The sequence below is a fragment of the Rhinopithecus bieti genome, unplaced genomic scaffold (assembly GCF_001698545.2).
Source record: "Rhinopithecus bieti isolate Rb0 unplaced genomic scaffold, ASM169854v2 scaffold_7398, whole genome shotgun sequence".
Taxonomy (NCBI): Eukaryota; Metazoa; Chordata; class Mammalia; order Primates; family Cercopithecidae; genus Rhinopithecus; species Rhinopithecus bieti.
In genome coordinates, this window is record NW_016805783.1 from 2,004,131 (window position 1) to 2,025,954 (window position 21,824).

The following is a 21,824-nucleotide window of genomic DNA, read 5'->3' on the forward strand; positions in this document are numbered from 1 at the left end:
ACTGCATTCCAGCCTGGGCAACAGAGCGAGACTCCATCTCAAAAAAAAAAAAAAAAAAAAATTGACATATCTTTTGTTAAATCTACTAGTTAAAACAAAGTAAAAACTTTTTTGTTTACATTTGATATGTAAATAGATCTGAGTACTTTGCATTATTTAAAAAACCCTCCATAATCTTTATTCACTGTTGACTGTATTATCTCTTTTTTTTTTTCTTTTTTTGAGATAGTCTCGCTGTATTTCCCAGGCTGGAGTGCAGTGGCATAATCTTTGCCCACTGCAACCTCCACCTCCCGGGTACAAGCGATTCTCATGTCTCAGGCATGTGCCACCATGCTAGGCTAATTTTTGTATTTTTAGTAGAGATGAGTTTTCACCATGTTGGCCAGGCTGGTCTTGAACTCCTGGCATCAAGCAGTCCATCCACCTCGCCTTCCCAAAGTGGTGGGGTTACAAGCGTGAGCCACCGCACTTAGGCAACTGTGTATCTTTAAAATGGACATCTTTCTGTAGCACCTGCTACTTTTTGTTGCTGTGCAAAGGTATTTTGTGTGATTTCCTACCACCCCCGCTGCCTTTCTCCCATATTTTAAAAAGAGATCTCAGGGGCCTGAATTCAACAAGCAAAGCTTTGTACTTTGTACTAGTTCGAATTTTCTTGACTAAAGCTGAAGTTGAAAACTTTAGTTTGACTTAAGTAGCTTATTAAATAAAATCGTGTTTTTACTTTAAGCAGGTAAGTGAGACAATTATGAAAGTTTTAAGTGTAGCTTTTCTTTTTTTTTTTTGTTTTTTTTTTTTTTTTTTTTTTTTTTTTTTTTTTTTTTTGAGACGGAGTCTCACTCTGTCACCCAAGCTGGAGTGCACTGGCCAGATCTCAGCTCACTGCAAGCTCCGTCTCCCGAGTTCACGCCGTTCTCCTGCCTCAGCCTCCCGAGTAGCTGGGACTACAGGTGCCCGCCACCTCGCCCGGCTAGTTTTTTGTATTTTCTTTTTTTTAATAGAGACGGGGTTTCACCATGTTAGCCAGGATGGTCTCGATCTCCTGACCTTGTGATCCACCCACCTCGGCCTCCCAAAGTGCTGGTATTACAGGCTTGAGCCACCGCGCCCGGCCAAGTGTAGCTTTTTTTAAATAGCTATAACTGTATACTTGCATCTCCTTTTTTTCCACTTGACATTTTATGCCATAAAGAAGCTGATTAAAAACAAATGTTTTTCTTTTAAGGTACATTAACTTCTGCCAGATTTATTTGCATGTTTTAACTTGTTAATTGAACATATTTCAGTTTAACATTTGAAATATGTTTTTGGTTTTTTTAGATTGAATTTATCAGATTTTCTTTTTCCTAAAAGATTTTCAGACAAATTTAACGTTGTCTTTCTCGCTCTACAAACTTTATTTACCTGCTTTTATGTCAAAGTTGTTTATTTTAGACATATTTATTAACTAATGTTAATTATTGTTTATCTTCTTTCCTCAGATTTTGCCAGCTTTATGTGTCCTCATATACCATACGGATATAAACGTAAGTTAAGAAGCAGCTTAAATGTGGGATTTTGCTCTTGATGGGACTGAAAGGGTTTTTATATAAGTGTCAGCATACATTTTATCAACTTGTCTAGTTTCTATAATGTAGATACAGTTTTCAGAAATAGGGTGAAGCTTAAATTAGGTTTATAGCTTAAATCTGTAAGTGGTAACAGCCATACAGCAAAAATGCTCACTTTTGGGATACTACTGCATATGTAGTTTATTTCTGTCATTATTAAGTAGTGTTTTTAAGCATTAATATTGGTAAAGCAGTAAAACCTCATGAGACACCTTACTTTTTAAAAAAATCTCACTGGGTCTTACAACAGGTAGGCTAGATATTATCCCCTCCCCCCCGCCCTGCCCTTTTATAGAATAAGAAGAAACGGACTCTCAGAGAGAGGTTAAATGACTTACCTAAAGTGGAAGAGCTAGTAAGGGTCAGAGTCAATATTCAAACTGAAGTCTTCTCATAACAGGTCTTGGGTACTTGTCACAAAACCATGCTACCTTTTTATGCTACAACCTTTTTAGATATAGTATTGAAGAATATATAGTTTTAAATGCAAGGCATTTTTAGATGATTTTTTTTTTCCATTATATTCAGATTTAGTGAAGCATTTACTGTCTACATTCTGGCAAGTTTGATACTATCTAGGCAATCAGAAAATTCTCCTAAACCAGTAAGGTAAATTGTTACTCTTTCATGGAGTAAAACAGTGGATACATTTTGGTGACTAGTGTTGATCCAGTTTCTGTTATTCTAACTAATATCTCTTTCTGATTTGTTGTATATTTGTGTTTTGATAATCTTATCTTTATTCACATACACGTAACATGTACATACATATGTGTATATGTGTGGCAGAATTGTGAATTGTGTGTAATTTATCATTGGGACGAAGAAAATACATCTTTGCTTACATTTCTCACAAGGCAATATAATTTGTATATAAAAATTGTATCGCATTAGCTCATTTGCAGATTTTAAGTTCTTGGGATGGAATCTTTTAAAGGCAGCTAAAGTCACTTCATGTTTGACACAGCCTAATGTCATTAAAATGAAGTAAAACATGTTTATATGCTGTCTTATTTCCAAAATGGATATAAAGTAACTTAACAAAAGACATATAAGATAATATCTGTAAAGGAAAAAGTAAAATTTATACAGAAGTTTAGTTGTTGCTGTTGAAAGTTTAGTTGTAAGCTTTCTGACAGCAAAGATTAAAAGGGGAATAAGCAAAATATCTGCTGTTTGCCTCAGGACTTTCCCCCAGAACATTACAGAATTACTTATAGGCAAATAAAAGCTTTCAGCATCTATTGGTTGTGTTTATGTGAAAACTGGGGTATTAAAGTGGCAGTGTACTGTAGTTACAGATATATTGGTCAAGTTTAGCAAACACTCACAAATTGTTCCACTTAAAGCCAAAATTGTGCCATGAATTGTACACTCAGTGATAACACATAAAGAGACCATGCCCTCTAAGACCTTAACATTAAAAACGTAAAAAGAGTAAAAGGAAAGAACTTATGTGAAGAAATTGCTGTGCTGGATCTCTTTCTGTAGTCTCCTTTTATCTTACCAGTATCCTTGTAAGATAAGTTTTATTCTGTTTTACAAATACAGAGATTGAAACCCAGTGAAGTTAAATAATCTTTCTAAAGTCATACAACAAATGAGAGCCATACCTGAGAACTGAAGCCAGGTCCAAGGCCTGTGCTTTTTCATACCATGATCACATATTCAGTATAATCCATAGGCTCACAGTGAGGAAAAAAAAAAAAATCATACCATGAGCACATAAACACAAAACATGGTATGAAAGCCAACAAGAAAAAAAATACGATAGAGGAATGACAAAAGTGCTGTATTATGGAATCACAGACAATTTTGTCTGGCAAAGCAGAAAGCTTCATTGACAAAGTAACATTTGAGACGAGCATTATAAGGAGACAAAAGTAGGGCCAGAGCCAAAGATTATAGTGTTCATAGTTAGCATTTTTTGAGTTTAAAATCTGCCAGGCACTGTTTTAAGCACTTTTGATATGTTAACCCATTTAATTCTTACAAAAGTCTTGTGAGATTGGTACTCTCATTATCTCCATCATCTACAAACGTTGTAAAAGAAGCAGAGGTACTTAAGTAATTTGTCTCACATCATATAACTAGGATGAATAGGATCTTGACAGGTTGAGAGAAAGTCATTTCAAGAACATGGGGGAAGATATTAAGGACTCAAGAATACATGGAGTTTTAAGAGAATACAGGTAGATAATAACCTAATACATTTGCTAAGGAGTTGATTTGCAGAGTCTTTGATTCTTTTTTTTTCTTTTTTCCAAGATGGAGTCTCGCCCTGTCACCCAGGCTGGAGTACAGTGGCGCAATCTAGGCTCACTGCAACCTCCGCCTCCCAGGTTCAAGGGATTCTCCTGCCTCAGCCTCTCCAGTAGCTGGGATTACAGTGTACACCACCACTCACTGCTAATTTTTTATATGAGTTTTTGATTCTATATTAAAGTTTTAAGTTTATCTTATAACGAGTACAGAGTCATTGTAGATTTTTTTAAATTGAGAAATGATATTTCTGTTTTATGCAGATAAAATTATCTGTAACAGACAAATAACACATAAAAGGTGTGGAAGGTTTGGAAGGGGGGTAAGTTTGAATGTAGGTAGATGTATTTTGCTATCATAATAGGTTTAGGGAAATCGATGGAGGCGTGGGCTCTTATTAAATTGCAATAGTAGGAATGGTTAGGGGAGAAAAAACTTTTGAGTGTTAGGAAATAGAGTAGAACTTGGAACTTCTTGTTCCTCAGTGGTGGTATTTTACAAAAGCAAAAGACCATACAGATTTTGGATTTGTCAGTATTTAAGGGATTGATGAAAACCTGGGCATTGAATGAGATTACCTGGGGGAGGCTGTATTTTGGAAGGAGGGCTAAAAATGTAACTGAGGAATTCCCTGCATTTCAGCAATGGCCGCAAGGGAAGAAGAACCAACAAAGGAGTTTTTAAAAGTAGTGTCATGATGGCTGGGCATGGTGGCTCCCGTTTGTAATCCTAGCACATTTGAAGGCTGAGGCGGGCGGATCACTTGAGGTCAGAAGTTTGAGACCAGCCTGGCCAACATAGCAAAACCCTGTCTCTACTAAAAATACAAAAATTAGCTGGGCATCGTAATGCGTGCCTGTAATCCCAGCTACTCGGGAGGCTGAGGCTGGAGAATCGCTTGAGTCAGGGAGGTGGAGGTTGCAGTGAACCAAGATCATGCCACTGCATTCCCGCCTGGGCAACAGAGCAAGACGCTGTGTTAAAAATAATAATAATAATAATAATAATAAATAAAGTAGTGTGATAGAAGCATAAACTATGGAACAAAGAGTGGGGGAAAATAAGGCAGAGATTTAATAGGTTCTAGGTCATATAGTCTTGTCTAAAGAACTACATATCCTTTTTATGTAGCAGATAAGGAGCCAGAGAATAAATGGTCAAATTTTTATTTTGGGTTGATAGCTCAAAGGCAAGAAAATCGCTTGAGCCCAGGAGTTCAAGTCCAGCCTAGGTAACATACTGGGACCCCATCTCTAAAAATAAAAAATTAGAGACTACAAGTATCTGCAGTTTCAGGGTGCCTAAGACCCAGCTGTAGCTTACCTTCTCCCAGCCTTTGAGATATTGTCATGGAGTCCCCACTGAAAACAGTTAATTGATCTCAGTCTACAATTTCATTATTATATTAGCTAGAAAAAAAAAAAAACCAATTTTCTGCTAGTAGTAGTAACCATGTAATGGAGAAACATCTTAAGGCATCATGTCGTTTTGCACAGGATTCTGTTTTGTGGACACAGTTTATTTAAACACACTATTATGGATAGGCATTTAGGCTATTTCCTGAATTTTGCAAATGTAAAAGTATTATACCAAAGACTATTGTGTGTTTTCATGTATTGGAGGTATATCTTCAGGGTATGTTCTTAGAAGCAGGATTGCTGGGTCAAAGAGTGAATGCATTTGTAATTTCTGTTGCATACTGACAAATTCCCTACTGTAGGGTTGTGCCATTTTGCCTTGGTATTTGGGAAGGTTTGTATTCATGTTCTAGTGGTAACTTTTATTCTTTTATCTTTTCTTTTTTACTGTTTTGACAGTTTTAAACTACATTTTTCGACTCCTTTATCTATTATGTAGTGTATGTAGTGATGCATGGCTTACTGTATGCATTCAGAAGTGAAAGTGGCTTTCTCAGTATCCTTGCCAATAGAGGGTGTTGTCACATTTAAAATTTTTGATCATCTGATAGGTGAGAAAGAGTATCTCAGTTTTACTTTGCATTTTACTTTTTATGAATGAAGTTGAACAATTATTTCATTTGTTTAAGGGCCATTTTAGTTTGTATCTTTGCGAACAGACTAGTCATATTTCCTGTCCGTTTTCTGTAGGATTTTGGGCTTTTTCTTAGGTTTTAAGAGTTCTTTATATATTAAAGATACTCTCTTCCATACTTAAAATACTTCCCTAGTTTGTCTTTTGTCTTTGAGCATGATATTTTGCCATGTGAACTTTTTGTATATAATCAAAATTCATCGATCTTTCTTTAATTCTTACCTACATTTTGTCTGAACTGTAGATGTTTTATGTAAGAGAAATATCTATACATTCCTTTTTTTGGGTGTTCTATCAAGGACACTCAAAAAATGTGATGAATTTTTCATGTCTGTAGAGAAAATTCTATTATTTTTCTCAAATCTACTAATAAAACTTATATTAATGATATTTTTAAAAATTGACCCATCCTTGCATTCTTTGAATAATCTCACTTGATCATTGTATATTAGTTTCTTAATGTAGTACGTGATTCTGTTTAATATTTTATTTCAGATTTTTACATCAGCATTCACATAAGTGATACTGGTTTGCAGTTTAGCTTTTGTTCAGTTAGGCAATAATTTACATTAATTACAAATACTAATATTAAATTTAATTATATTAATACAGTTAGTGAATGGTGCTATCATCATGATGTATTAGGTTTTATACTTTTATTGTTTTATTAAAGTTTAGGTGTTAATGTTATGCTTCCTTCATTTTCTGTACTCTGGAACAATTTATGTAGCATCGAGTCTATCTGACCTTTGAAGATTTGATAGTTTCCCTCTTAAATCCTTTGGGGTTTTGGTTTTTTGTGGAATTAGTTTCGTGATAATTTTCTTTATTTTTGATGTGGAAGTTGGCTTGTTTAAGCACTCTTTCTAAAGGAGGTCAATTTTTCTCAACTATTGTTCTAGGAAATTATTCACTGCGTCTACGTTTACTTGCATTAAAGTGTGCAGGGTAGTTGTTATACGGGTTTTGTTCTAGTTTATTATTTTAAGGGTTATTATCATTTCTCATTTTGTGTATTTGTTCCCCTTCCCTGCTCTTTTCTAATTAAATTAGGTAGGACTTTTTCTGTGTTTCTTAGTTTTTTGTATTTTGTTTTGTTTTGTTTCAGAGAACCAGGGTTTCAGTTTATTAGCTAGATCTGTGATTTTTCTGTTCTTTATCTCATTACTTCTGTATTTTTCATTGACACATCATAATTACCCAAGATCCGTAGTTTACACTGTGGTTCATTCACTCTTGCTGTTGTGCATTCTATGGGTTCAGACACATTTGTATAAATTTTTAAGGCTATGAATTTTCCTTTAATCACTGTTTTAAATATACCTCATAGATTCTGATGTTGTGGCATTTTTGTTTTAACTTTTTAGAAATTTTGTTGAGTTTAGGCCAGGCATTTTGGCTCATGCCTGTAATTCCAGCACTTTGGGAGGCTGAGGTGGGCGGATCACCTGAGGTCAGGAGTTTGAGACCAGCCTGGCCAACATGGTAAAACCTCATTTCTACTAAAAACACAAAAATTAGCTGGGTGTGATGGCGCGCGCCTGTAATCCCAGCTACATGGGAGGCTGAGGCAGGAGAATCACTCGAACTCAGGAGGCAGAGGTTGCAGTGAGCCAAGATTGTGCCACTATACCCCAGTCGGGGTGACAGAGTGAGACTGTCTCAAAAAGAGAAAATAGAAATTTTGTTGTTGGGTTTTTTTGTTTTTTTTGTGTATTTTTTTTTTTTTCACCCAAGAGCTGTTTAATATAAAGGCTATTACATTTCCCTGTATAGAAAAGCCTTTTTGGTTTTTTGTTTTATTTTTTATTTTATTTTATTTTATTTTATTTTATTTTATTTTATTTTATTATTTTGAGACAGAATCTGGCTCAGTCACCCAGGCTGGAGTGCAGTGGCACAATCTTGGCTCACTGCAACCTTTGCCTCCCGGGTTCAAGCAATTCTCTTGCCTCAGCCTCCCGAGTAGGTGGGATCATAGGCATGTGCCACCATGCCCTGCTAATTTTGTGTTTTTAGTAGAGACGAGTTTCTCCATGTTGGTTAGGTTGGTCTCAAACTCCTGACCTCAGGAGATCCACCTGTCTCAACCATCCAAAATGCTGGGCTTACAGGCGTGAGCCACCGCGCCCGGCCGGTTTTCATTTTATTAATGTATAATTTTATTGCCTTGTGATAGGCTTATAATGTTTCTGACTTAGGTAATTTATTAATGTTTTCTTTGAGCCTAATGTGATATTTGTACATGTGCAAGTTGCCATTATTGGGGTATAAAGTTCAATATACATTCATAAGAGTTATATCTTCATTTTTTGCCAATTTGACTTCTCTCATATGACAATAGTATGTTAAAACCTATTATTAGTATGTTTTTGCATATATTTGTGTGTATGTTTATTCTCTGCTTTAAAACAGTGATTGCAAGGTTATTTGATTAATAGATGTTTATAATTGTTGTATTTTCATGATAATTTGTGGGATTTAACTTTGTATAGTATCCTTTTTCCTTTGTAATGCTTTTAGCTTAAATTCTACTGGTCTTTTACAGGATTACAACCTCAGCTTTCTTTTTATCGTTTATTTGGCCTACTTTTGCTCATCCCTTTATTTTTAGCCTTTCCAAATTCTTTGTTTTATGTGTGTCTCTTGTATACAGCGTGGAATTGGGTTTTGTTTTGAGAGCCAGAGCCAATTGGAAAATCTTTTTTTTTTTTAAATAGGTGAGTTAGGCCCATTCACATAGGTTGATAGATTGATTTGAACTGTCACTTTGTGAAATAATTTTTGTGTGTTTTTTTTTCTCTGCTTAGCATACTTTTATCTTTTTCAATTTTCTTTTGGTATTTGGGGAAGTTTGTATTTTGTTCTAGTGGTTACCTTTATTCTTACACCTTTTAATGCTCCTTTTTTACTATCTGTTTTGACAGTTAAAATGATTTTTTTTTTGTTTTTGTTTTTTTTTTTGAGACGGAGTCTCACTCTGTCGCAGGGGCTGGAGTGCAGTGGTCGGATCTCAGCTCACTGCAAGCTCCGCCTCCCGGGTTCCCGCCATTCTCCTGCCTCAGCCTCCCGGGTAGCTGGGACTACAGGCGCCCGCCACCTCACCCGGCTAGTTTTTTGTATTTTTTAGTAGAGACGGGGTTTCACAGTGTTAGCCAGGATGGTCTCGATCTCCTGACCTCGTGATCCGCCCGTCTCGGCCTCCCAAAGTGCTGGGATTACAGGCTTGAGCCACCGCGCCCGGCCAAAAATGATATGTTTTTTAACTTCTATCTCTTACCTGTGCAGTGATGCATGAGCTTATTCTATTTTCTCTTCTCTTGCCTCAGCCTCCCATTTTTTTAATCTGATGCTAGACTTACCTATTTTGCCAAATTTGGAACATGTTTCTTCACATTTTTTTCAGCTCTTCCTTTCCTTGTAGGGACTCTGAAGACACAAATATTAGATCTATTTTAATTTTTTTTTTTTTTTTTTTTTTTTTTTTTTTTTGAGACGGAGTCTTGCTCTGCCACCCAGGCTGGAGTGCAGTGGCCGGATCTCAGCTCACTGCAAGCTCCGCCTCCCGGGTTTACGCCATTCTCCTGCCTCAGCCTCCCGAGTAGCTGGGACTACAGGCGCCCGCCTCGTCGCCCGGCTAGTTTTTTGTATTTTAGGTAGAGACAGGGTTTCACCGTATTAGCCAGGATGGTCTCGATCTCCTGACCTCGTGATCCGCCCGTCTTGGCCTCCCAAAGTGCTGGGATTACAGGCTTGAGCCACCGCGCCCGGCCTAGATCTATTTTTATTGTGCTGGAAATTCCTGAGAGTTAATTTCTCTTTAATCTTTTTTTTTTTTTTTTCTGTTGTTCAGTTTGGATGATTTCTATTGAAGTATCTTTGGGTTCATTGATTTCTTTTCCCCCCCCCCATCATGTCAGGTTTTTTTGCTGAGAATTCCCATTTTAAATTTGTTTCAAATGTGTTCATAATTGTTCACCAGTGCATTTTTATGATAGTTACTTTAAAATCTTACCAAGTCCTTGTCAGATAATTCCAATATCTGTGTCATCTCAATATTGGCATCTATTGACTGTCTTTTCTTTTTTGAGAAATTCCTGGATCTTGGTATGAAGGGTTATTTTCCACTGTAGCCTACACATACTGGTGGTATGCTTTGAGACCCCTGTTTCTAGATAAATCTAGTTACCTGTTACTGCCAGGCTGGGCAGTAGCCAGACTTTGTTCTTACACACAGACACCTCCAGTGGGGAGGCCTCCTCACTTCCAGGGTGGGAAATGGGCTGGTAGGTGGGCTCTGTTCTTAGGCCCAGCTTCTATCCTCCAATTTTTGAAGTTGCAATATTTCTGTTTTTCTAAAACCTATAACATTTACAAATTCTGTTTCCACTCTTATCTCCATGTTTGTGTTAGTCCTTGATATACAATTAACATATATTATATACTCATTTATCAATCCTGTTGCTGAAGTGCCCCAGTCATCTGTTGAATGAAGCTCATGCTCTAGTTAAGGGATCAGTAAAATTTTCTGTAAAGGTTCAGAGAGTATTTTAGGCTTTGCAGGCCATATAGTCTCTTCCACTGAAGTGGACTTCCCTCTCCCTTTCTCTTCTCTCTTTTATACAGTCTTGAGGCAAGAGGTCCAGACAAAAGCTAGAATTTAATTTTTTTCTCCTCTTACAGGTAATGGAAATTTTTAGTGTTCTCTTAGTGATGCCGAAGGGGTGTGGGTTTTATGTGTGGTTTTATTTTATTTATTCATCTATATGCTTTTTTGAAGGGTATGTGAATTCAGGTGCCTGCTATTATTTTAGGACAAAAAGATGTGATGTCTTCAATTTGGATGACCTAATAGGAAACATCTTGATTTTGCATAAGCTACAACCAGTGCTTATATTCCTCTGTGACAACACCAAGCAATGCCACATACAAGATCTGTGACTTTGAATGAATCACCAGATCTCTGAGCCTGTTTTCTTCTATGTAGTTGCAAAGTTAGGATGGGCATAGGGCATGGTTTATACTCCAGGCTTTTCAGTTGGGGACACATTTCAGGAGATTTTCAAACAATTTTTTCCCCAGATGAAGTTAAAGTGCTAAGTCATTTCTTTTATTAGTTTACTTTAGTAGTCTGAAAAATTGTATTGCTAAATATGTTGGAAAACCAGTAGAGTATATAGAAGACCTTTCTTTTCTCTTCTGAACTTAAAACAGCGTGATGTGTTGGCCTCATTCTTTTTTTTTTTTTTTTTTTTTTTTTTTTTTTTTTTTTTTGAGACGGAGTCTCGCTCTGTCGCCTAAGCTGGAGTGCAGTGGCCGGATCTCAGCTCACTGCAAGCTCCGCCTCCCGGGTTCCCGCCATTCTCCTGCCTCAGCCTCCCGAGTAGCTGGGACTACAGGCGCCCACCACCTCGCCCGGCTAGTTTTTTGTATTTTTTAGTAGAGACGGGGTTTCACCGTGTTAGCCAGGATGGTCTCGATCTCCTGACCTTGTGATCCGCCCGCCTCGGCCTCCCAAAGTGCTGGGATTACAGGCTTGAGCCACCGCGCCCAGCCGCCTCATTCTTGTAAATAGTGTCTTTCTATGTGATTATTAGGTAGCTAATTTGTGAGGGCAGGGAGAATTACTTTTCTGCCTGTTTTTAAATTCATCTATCTGATACATAAATGCAGAAGTCGGAATAGAAGTTTTCCCAGACTTCTGTGTCTCATTTTTTGTGAAAAATGATCTGAGGTAGGCATTGAGAGACAGGTAAGGTACTTTCTACTTAGTAGATTAATCAGCTAAGCAGATATTTTTGCCGCTAAGCTAAAACATGAAATTTGCTTACTTTTTCTGTCACTACTCCTGAGGCGTGTTGAACATGTAAAGCATTCAAACAAATATGTAAAATGGTTTTTCTTTTGTGTTTCCTATAGATTCTTGTAGACACTGTTTGGGCTCTGTCATACTTGACAGATGGAGGTAATGAGCAGATACAGATGGTTATTGATTCAGGAGTTGTGCCATTTCTTGTGCCCCTTCTGAGCCATCAGGAAGTCAAAGTTCAAGTAAGTATTTTTAAATTCTTCTTATTTGTATGGAATTGTTTGTTATAACCAGTTAACTTGTACAACTAGGCTTTAATTCTGTGAGTGCTTATCTTCCAGATTTCTTCTGCTAGTCCCTGAGCCTAATTTTGTTGATTTCCAAATCTTTATCTCACCCAAATTCGTTGCTGAGTTCCACACCTGTATAGCCAATTGTTCTTGACCCTTTATACATACCATCTAATAACTCCTTCAAGCTTTCCATGTTTTACTAGACAGAAATGAAATGATCATCTCCCACATACCTGCTCTTCTTCCTTGTCTGCTTTCAGTGAACAGCATGGCCTAAGCTAAAAATTTTGATTCCTCCTTGCAATTCCCATTCCATTACAAAATCATTTCAATTCTTCTTATATAGGTTCAAATCTGTCTCTCCTTATCTATCTGGAACCACAGATTTAGTTCAAGACTCTATCTTTCCCCCAAATACTTGGAATAACCTAATTTCATTTCTACTTTCTCTCCCACTCTAATTAGGGGTGGGCACTTGCTAGATCTGTTCATCCTACTTCTACCAAAATGACTTTCTAGGTGGAAATGTGTGCCCATTCCAGGCCTTTATTAAAATATATATGTATTTTTTTGAGATGGAGTCTTGCTCTGCTGCCCAAGCTGGAGTATGGTGGTGGAATCTCTGCTCACTGCAGCCTCTGCCTCTTAGGTTCAAGCGATTCTCCTGCCTCAGCCTTCAGAGTAGCTGGGATTAAAGGCATGCACCATCACACTCGCTAATTTTTGTATTTTTAGTTAGAGATGGGGGGTTTCACTATGTTGCCCAGGCTGGTCTTAAAACTCCTGACCTCAGGTGATCCCCCTGCCTCGGCCTCCCAAAGTGCTGGGATTACAGGCATGAGCCACCATGCCCAGCCTTAAGAAACTGGACTTCTAACATTTTAATTTCCTTTTATTTTTTGAATCTTTTCCAACCAATTTTCACACAATTTTTTTTTTCATAAAGTTTCAGTTTTTCACAAGAGACTATTTAAAATTCAGAATTGCTCTCAGACTGCTTGGTGCTTTGTGAAAGGATGAAATAAGTGTTATTCACGCCTTGCATTTTACTTTTCTCAGGATTATGAAAATATAGAATCAGTCTTATAAGCAAATAAATTTATAGAAAACATTTTATCCCCACGCTAGACGGCAGCCCTCCGAGCAGTTGGCAACATAGTGACTGGCACTGATGAGCAGACCCAGGTTGTTCTCAATTGTGATGTCCTGTCACACTTCCCAAATCTCTTATCACACCCAAAAGAGAAGATAAATAAGGTAAGGCATATAATATCCTCATCATGCTATTTCTCTTCCCATGTCTCATTTTTAACTGTCTCCTTGTTTCTATTGCTTGCTTGTATGTTTTTCTTAAAACCACTGCAGTGAAGATGAGAATTATTAAATCACCTCCGCAAGTGTATTTCTTCAACTTTTGTTTTGTTTTGTTTTGTTTTGTTTTGAGACAGAGTCTGTCTGTCAACCAGGCTGGAGTGCAGTGATGCAATCTCGGCTCACTGCAACCTCTGCCTCCTGGGTTCAAGCAGTTCTCCTGCCTCAGCCTCCCAAGACGCTGGGACTACAGGCGTCTACCACCACACCTGGCTAATGTTTGTATTTTTAGTAGAGGTGGGGTTTCACCACATTGGCCAGGCTGGTCTCGAACTCCTGACCTTGTGATCAGCCTGCTTCATCCCCACAAAGTGCCGGGATTACAGGTGTGAACCACTGCGCCCAGCCTTTTTCAATCATCACAGAGTAAAAAACATTTTTAGACTACCTGTGTTTCTATTTAAATAGACTGAGCGTAGCAACAATCATTAAATTGTAGCCACTTGAAAGCACAGACAAAATCTGCCATTTGAATGTGCTGGTATTTTGTTAAACAGATCATAAAATTTGATCTCCCAGCAAAATTAGATTGGATCCAAAGACGAGGTGCCTAAATTCAAGCATCATAAAATATTACTCTTTTTAAGATTTCAAGCTTCATAGACAAGTTTATTATTAATTGTGTAATATGTACTTGCTAGTAAAAAGTCTTCATGTCTGGCTTATTTCATCTAGCATGTTTTCAAGATTCATCCATTTGGCAGCATATGTCAGAACTTCTTTCTTTGGCTGAATAAATATTCCCTTATATGTATACACCACATTTTGTTTTTCCATCTTTCTGTCGATGGACAGTTGGGTTGTTTCTACCTTTTCACTATTACGAATAATGCTGCAGTGAACATTGGCATACAAATACCTATTTGAGTTCCCACTTTCCATTTCTTTGGATATGTAACTGAGAGTAGAATTGCTCCATCATATGTTAACTCTGGGTTTAGCTTTTTGAGGAACCACCAAACCATCTTCTATTGCAGCTGCACTGTTTTACATTCCCACCAGCAATGTTACTAGAATTCTAATCTCTCCACATCCTAGCCAACACTTATTTTCTATTAAAAAAAATTATTGACATCCTAGTAGATGTGAAGTGGTGTCTCATTGTGGTTTAAATTTACATTTAGTTTACTGAAGTTTTGTCTGCCTAATATACTACCATCACCCAAACCCAGCAGAACTGATCATTTCTTCTTCGTCACCATAACTATATTTATGTAGTTGCTTGACTATAATTTGACTGTTGAGTTCTTATAGAAAAGTATGGTGTCAAAAAACACATTTTATAGATACATTTGTTCCAGTGAAGAGAAAGAAGCCAGAGACTTTCAGACTCTGGACCAGTTATTTTACTATAGAAATTTTAACAATATAGGTGATTTTTTTTTTTTTTTTTTTTTTAGTTAAATGTATTCCATAACTGGAAACAACTGAGAAGTGAGGAATCTGAGCAGAAGTCAGCAGAGAAAGGTTTCAGCCTGTGATGCAGTATGTTCTTAAGTGAGGGTATTGTAGTGGTAGAGGAAAATTTCATAGAAATGCTGTCTCGGCTTCAGCAAGCAATTAGTTACTTCAAAAATTTTTTGCCTTGAAAATTTGTTACTTGCATCTTGATACCATCATGGGACCCCGGAAGTAGAAGTTACCAACTTGGTTTTCTTCCCTCAGCATTTTGTTTGAAACTTTTAAATCTACAAAACTGTGCAAGAATAGTATAGTGAACACCCATGTACTCTGAACACAGATTCAGCAATTATTAACAACTTACCACAGCTGGATGGCAAAATAAATTCAGTTGTAGAAGAGGAAGATACACATGTGATCCTGACCTATAAACAGCTCACAGACGTGTTGATGACTTCTAAATCCTTTAGTTTTAGAATATTTATGTTATATAGACCCATGCTAGACTAGTTAGATGGTTAATTTCTATGGAATACTTGAATGACTATATCTTGTGAGTAAATGTTTTTAAAATAAAAAAACACCTTTATTGGAAGTAGTTTTTAAGTAGTTTTAGAAATTCAGTTGTATAGTGGCTGGGCGCAGTGGCTCACACCTGTAATCCCAGCACTTTGGGAGGCCAAGGCGGGTGGATCACGAGGTCAGGAGATTGAGACCATCCTGGGTAACACAGTGAAACCCTGTCTCCGCTAAAAATAGAAAAAAATTAGCCGGGCGTGGTGACAGGCACCTGTAGTCCTAGCTACTCAGGAGGCTGAGGCAGGAGAATGGTGTGAACCTGGGAGGTGGAGCTTGCAGTGAGCCAAGATCATGCCACTGCACTCCAGCCTGGGCGACAGAGTGAGACTCCATCTCAAAAAGAAAAAAAAAAAAAAAAATTCAGTTGTATATTTATTTCTGTCTTTTAGAGGAAGCTAATGCACAGACATGTAAGCTCCATGAATAAAGATTTCTGCTTTGTTCACTTCTGTATCACCATTTCCTAGAATAATGCCTAGCTTATAGTATGCCTATATACTAATGAATGGATAAATGCCAGGTTATTAGAGCCCAAATATAATGAGTGGAAATTTCCTTATTACTGTTTAAAATGGAAGATTTTGTATACCTAATCACTTTTTAGATGCAGTCTGTTTAACATAATTTAGGTGATTTTGTTATTGTCTATATAAAATATATTAAAATAGAAAGGCATTAAAGGTATTATTTTTCAAATAAAGGTGCCTTATATTTTGTTCAATTATAGGAAGCAGTGTGGTTCCTTTCCAACATAACAGCAGGCAACCAGCAACAAGTTCAAGCTGTAATAGATGCTGGATTAATTCCTATGATTATTCATCAGCTTGCTAAGGTTGGTCATATTATGAGTTCACCGTGTCTGTTAATCTGTTAATAACCAAGACTTTTTGGATAAAGAGTCCATTTTATGATCTCTTATTTTAACCTTCAGGGGACTTTGGAACACAAAAAGAAGCTGCTTGGGCAATCAGCAACTTAACAATAAGTGGCAGAAAAGATCAGGTGAGTTTGAAAACCTGTATGTTAATGATTGTTAATACTGGAAAGCATGCTACTGTCTTATGTTTAGCAGTTGCTGACTGTGTTATGTTCTTTTTGGGGAAAAGATAACTGTGTTGCCCAGGCTAGAGTGCAGTTGCTATTCACGGGCGTGACCATAACGACTACATCCTCCAACTCCTGGGCTCAAGATACCCTCCTGCCTCAGCCTTCCATGTAGCACCACACCCTGCTGGGGAATAGATAATTATATAAATAAAAATATATTTTCTCTTTTGTTGTCTAGGTTGAGTACCTTGTACAGCAGAATGTAATACCACCGTTCTGTAATTTACTGTCAGTGAAAGATTCTCAAGTGGTTCAGGTGGTTCTAGATGGTCTAAAAAACATTCTGATAATGGCCGGTGATGAAGCAAGCACAATAGCTGAAATAATAGAGGAATGTGGAGGTAAGAGTGGATTGATTGAAGAAGAATATTTGAGCACTGGAACTCTGAAACATTAGTTCTTTAAAGTCAACTTAGTAGAAAGAAAATTACTAGGATATGTTGTTTTTAAATGATCACAGTATGTTGCTTTTCTTTATTCACTATGTTTGCATTCCAAGAGGATTTTCCACAAGAGAGTAGTCCATACTTTGCAAAAACTGGTTGTGAAGGTCTCTGTGTAACCTTCTAGAGATTAACAACATAGTTTTTTTTTGGAGACAGAATCTTGCTCTGTCGCCCAGGCTGGAGTGCAGTGGCACAATCTCTGCTCACTGCAACCTCTGCCTCCCGAGTTCAAGCGATTCTCACACCTCAGCCTCCCAAGTAGTTGGGATTACAGGTGCATACCACCACACCCAGCTGATTCTTGTGTTTTTAGTAGAGACAGGGTTTCACCAAGTTGGTCTCGAACTCCTGACCTCAAGTGATCCACCTGTCTTGGCCTCCCAAAGTGCTGGGATTACAGGCATGGTCCACTGTGCCTGGCCTGACATTTCATTTTAGGAAACACTAATACTTCTCTTGAAGTCACAGTGTATGACAGCAAATTAAGACCCCTTGCAACCACTACATAAATTTTAAAGCTTTATTTAATCCAGCATTTCTTAAACTCCTTAACAATGAAACACTTTTTTGTGTGTTTTATTACCATGTAATTCTGTGGACCCCACTTTAGGAAATACTATTCATATAGTTGGAAAAGGTTACTGACTTCTGAGTCACCTAGATACTTTGTTTCAATCTCGTAATGGTTCTTATGATTGGCACAACTACATGCCGAAGTTATTACCGTGGCAGTTACTTTGAAATTTTAATGAGAAATAATTGTGATTTGACATGCTGTATTATTCTTTAGTAATGACATGTGAAACATGTTAAAATTCTATTTTTAAATGTACATGTTCAATATGTACTAACATGTCTAAACCTTAGTTTATCATAATGTCATGTTTTAGATTTTACATTTCATTGACTACTTTATATGAATATTCTATTGTTTATTTATTTTTTAAGAGAAAACAAATGCAGTAGGATCATAGAACACTCAGACCGGGAGGATTTCTTTTTTGTTGTTGTTGTTTTTGGTTTTTGGTTTTTTTGAGACAGGGTTTTGCTCTTGTTGTCCAGGCTGGAGTGCAATGCCTCAATCTCTGCTCACCGCAACCTCAGCCTCCCAGGTTAAAATTCTCCTACCTCAGCCTTCTGAGTAGCTGGGATTACAGGCATGCGCCACTACGGCGGCTAAGTTTTTATACTTTTAGTAGAGACAGGGTTTCTCCATGTTGGTCAGGTTGGTCTTAAACTCCCGACCTCAGGTGATCTGCCCACCTTGGCCTCCCAAAGTGCTGGGATTACAGGCGTGAGCCACTGCACCTGGCCGGGAGGATTTCCTGAGAATAAATTATTCCAGAGATTTTAAGGAGTCTTGTCCAAGGTCACAGAAGTAGGTTGTGATAGAAGCAAAATTAAAATCCAGATCTTCTTACTATTAATTCACTGCTCATTCTGCTTTTTCAATATTTTAAGATAATTAAAAATTATCATTGTAGTCAGGTTCATAACCCAGCAAGTTTGAGCAACTTAGAGAATTATTACTCTTCAGCTTTTTATCAATATAGTTACTTTTGTCTATAGGAGTAATAATTAGGATACATATTAATATTTTATAATATTGTATAAAGCACTTTGGCAACAATTTCCCCCATTCTTCTGGTTTATTAGTATATAAGGAAAAAAATGCAACTATTTTAACATAACCTTCAAAAAGACATTTCAAGGAAGAATATTAAAGTTTGAAATTGGTAAACTTGTGTATATGATGTGTGGAGTAAATATATTGGAAATATAAATGAAGGCATTCTATGGTATCTGTTCTGGAAATATTTTCCCCAGGTTCATTGTGGCTATAGGACATAAGACCTCTATTCATTTTTTAAAGAAAGTTTTCAAAATTTAAATCTTTCTCTTGTATACCAATTATAAGGTTCTAAAAACTTATTTTGTGGTTATATAAAAGTACTAACATTTGGAAAACAAAGAGAAAGATACAAATTATTTTATGAGGCAGTAAGATTAGTAAGATTGGCCGGGCGCGGTGGCTCACGCCTGTAATCCCAGCACTTTGGGAGGCTGAGGCGGGCAAATCATGAGGTCAGGAGTTCGAGACCAGTCTGGCCAACATGGTGAAACCCCGTCTCTACTAAAATTACAAAAAATTAGCTAGGCGTAGTGGCAGGAGCCTGTAATCCCAGCTACTTGGGAGGCTGTGGCAGGAGAATCACTTGAACCCAGGGGGTGGAGGTTGTAGTGAGCCGAGATCGCGCCACTGCAGTCCAGCCCTGGGGACAGAGTGAGACTCCATCTCCAAAAAAAAAAAAAAAAAAAAAGGGCCGGGCGCGGTGGCTTATGCCGGTAATCCCAGCACTTTGGGAGGCTGAGGCGGGGGCGGATCACGACGTCAGGAGATCGAGATCATCCTAGCTAACACAGTGAAACCTTGTCTCTAAATTATCCGGGCATGGTGGCAGGTGCCTGTAGTCCCAGCTACTCGGGAGGCTGAGGCAAGAGAATGGCGTGAACCCAGGAGGCAGAGCTTGCAGTGAGCCGAGATCTCGCCACTGCACTCCAGCCTGGGCGACAGAGAGAGACTCCATCTCAAAAAAAAAAAAAGGATTAGTAAGATTATATTAAAGCAGTGTGGGGGAGTCAGTTCTAGTACTGTCACAAACTTGCCATATAACTTGAAATAAGTCTCTTTACATATTTATGCCACAGCTTCCCTCTGTCAAATGGAATGTTTGGGTGTTTTTTTAGACTGCCTGCCTCAGGGATCCGCGTACCTCACGGGCTTCTAAGAAGGAAAAAAATTAGTGGGATTCTGGTCCTCCAACTAGAACCAGCCCCGTGTTTTATCTGTTTTTTAGACAAACCACCATCTTAAATGGGAGAGCAGTGTGTTCTGAGTTCCTTAGGATGTCTCCATGATCAAAATGAGCATGGTTTTGATTAGTATCTCCTTATCAATTAACCAGTTATTTTGATTATTTTATTCTTACCAGGTTTGGAGAAAATTGAAGTTTTACAGCAACATGAAAATGAAGACATATATAAATTAGCATTTGAAATCATAGATCAGTATTTCTCTGGTGATGATGTAAGTAGATATTAAAATAGGGTGTGTCTTCATGTAAATGAAAACCTATACACAATGTAAATTTACTGAGAGTTTTCCTTTTATTACTAGGATGACGTAAGTTTGTACTGTATTTCTATTAGACATTCCATCAGTCACTTTCTCTTAAATACTTTGAAACTTCATTATAAGGTAAAGTTGTAAAAACAGTTCTTGTTTCATTTGTAATCTATTAACTAAGAAGAAATAGTAAGTGATGTATGTTCAGATAGGTTAAATAAATCTACAGATATAGAAACTTAAGGATGCAGTTTTGAAACGTGTTAAATTTTAAATTGTTAAATTTGTTACTAAAATTATTGATTTATCCGAATATTTTTAGGTGATTAAAGCATTCACGTAGAATTATTTGCTAAGAGGTAAAAAGTCAATTCCATTTACATCATAATGTATGGTATCATAACCTAATAAGGATTTTTTCTTGTTTTTTTATAGATTGATGAAGATCCCTGCCTCATTCCTGAAGCAACACAAGGAGGTACTTACAATTTTGATCCAACAGCCAACCTTCAAACAAAAGAATTTAATTTTTAAGTTCAGTTGAGTGCAGCATCTTTCCCACATTCAATATGAAGCACCACCAGATGGCTACCAAATGATAAGAACAACAGCAACAAAAGGCTCCAAAACACACATGCCTCTTTGTTTTGATGCTTCTAAAGCAAGCCATGTCTCAGTCACTTTGCAGTTGCCAAAAGTCACTATCACATGGACTGTAAATGCATATGCATGATTTCCTAAACTGTTTTAGAACTCTCCTTAACAATCTCAACTACCCTATTTTTCCCTGTTCCCTGGTGCCACAGGCTGACAACTGCAGTCTCCAATTTAGAATAAATATTCCATAGTGGTGACATGTCAGCTGCCCACTGATACTCCTTTGGAAAATGGTGCGCTGTGGATCAAGACACTTTGGTATGATGCATATACAAGTTGGAAGACTAAAGAGGTGCAGTGTGATCTGAGCCTCCATCATTGTCCTCCACAAACATATTTTCATATTCTTTATGTGGAAGAATAGATTTTAAAGTACAAGCCAAATGATTTTCATTGGTGGAACTGACACAAAAAAAGTAACTTAAAAACAAGGAACTTGGTTATTGAATAAACAGATAAGTTTAAAAAAAAAAAAACTGTACTTCATCTACCAGTAATTGATGTGTTTATTATCTGCCTCAGAAGCCAGGGTTGGAGGAAGAACTTTAGATATGGATATTAATGCTTTTGCCATTATACCTAATTTTTGAGAACAGCAAGCCCTATTTGACCACTCTCTTCAGCCTGTGTGTTCCTGCTGTTTTGAAGTAATCAAATGCTGTGCATGGTATTTTACCTGAGCTGCAACCTGTTATGGACTTGAACTTCTGTTTAAGTTGAAAGCAAGAGTCCCTGACTATAAAGGAAAAGCAGCAAAACAAAAAACAAGACAAAAAAAAAAAAAAATACAAAAGTCTAAAATACCCATTGGTGATGTTTTTTAAAAAATCTTGCTTTCAGCTTTCAGGAGTTAATATTCTTTGTTTTAATTTGATAATTGGATATGGTTGATTTATATTGGGTTTAAACTGTGGAGCTTTCATGTTTACTGTAATTTAGTCTTAAAATATTTTTTACTTAGTAACCAGTGCTTTTGATAATGTGGTTGGCAACAAACCAGCAACTATTTAGAAGTGTCATAAGACTTCATTCTTTGAGTACTGGGAAAGTTAATTCAGATCCTACTCTAAAAGCATCTTCACATATTAAAATTGATTCAGACAGGGA

The 21,824-nt window shown here is 37.2% G+C and overlaps 1 protein-coding gene across 2 annotated transcripts in view; it reads left to right on the top strand.

The window, feature by feature from the left end:
- Nucleotides 1–21,214, top strand: part of KPNA3 (karyopherin subunit alpha 3) — a 97,198-nt gene extending 75,984 nt beyond the window's left edge. For both annotated transcript variants that reach the window (XM_017873755.1, XM_017873753.1), the window contains exons 10-17: nt 1,485–1,529; nt 11,847–11,978; nt 13,158–13,286; nt 16,108–16,213; nt 16,312–16,382; nt 16,666–16,828; nt 19,927–20,021; nt 20,496–21,214. In XM_017873755.1, coding sequence (XP_017729244.1) covers nt 1,485–1,529; nt 11,847–11,978; nt 13,158–13,286; nt 16,108–16,213; nt 16,312–16,382; nt 16,666–16,828; nt 19,927–20,021; nt 20,496–20,594 — 840 coding nt within the window. In that variant the 3' untranslated portion in view covers nt 20,595–21,214. The remainder of the gene's footprint in view (nt 1–1,484; nt 1,530–11,846; nt 11,979–13,157; nt 13,287–16,107; nt 16,214–16,311; nt 16,383–16,665; nt 16,829–19,926; nt 20,022–20,495) is intronic.
- Nucleotides 21,215–21,824: the final 610 nt, after the last annotated feature.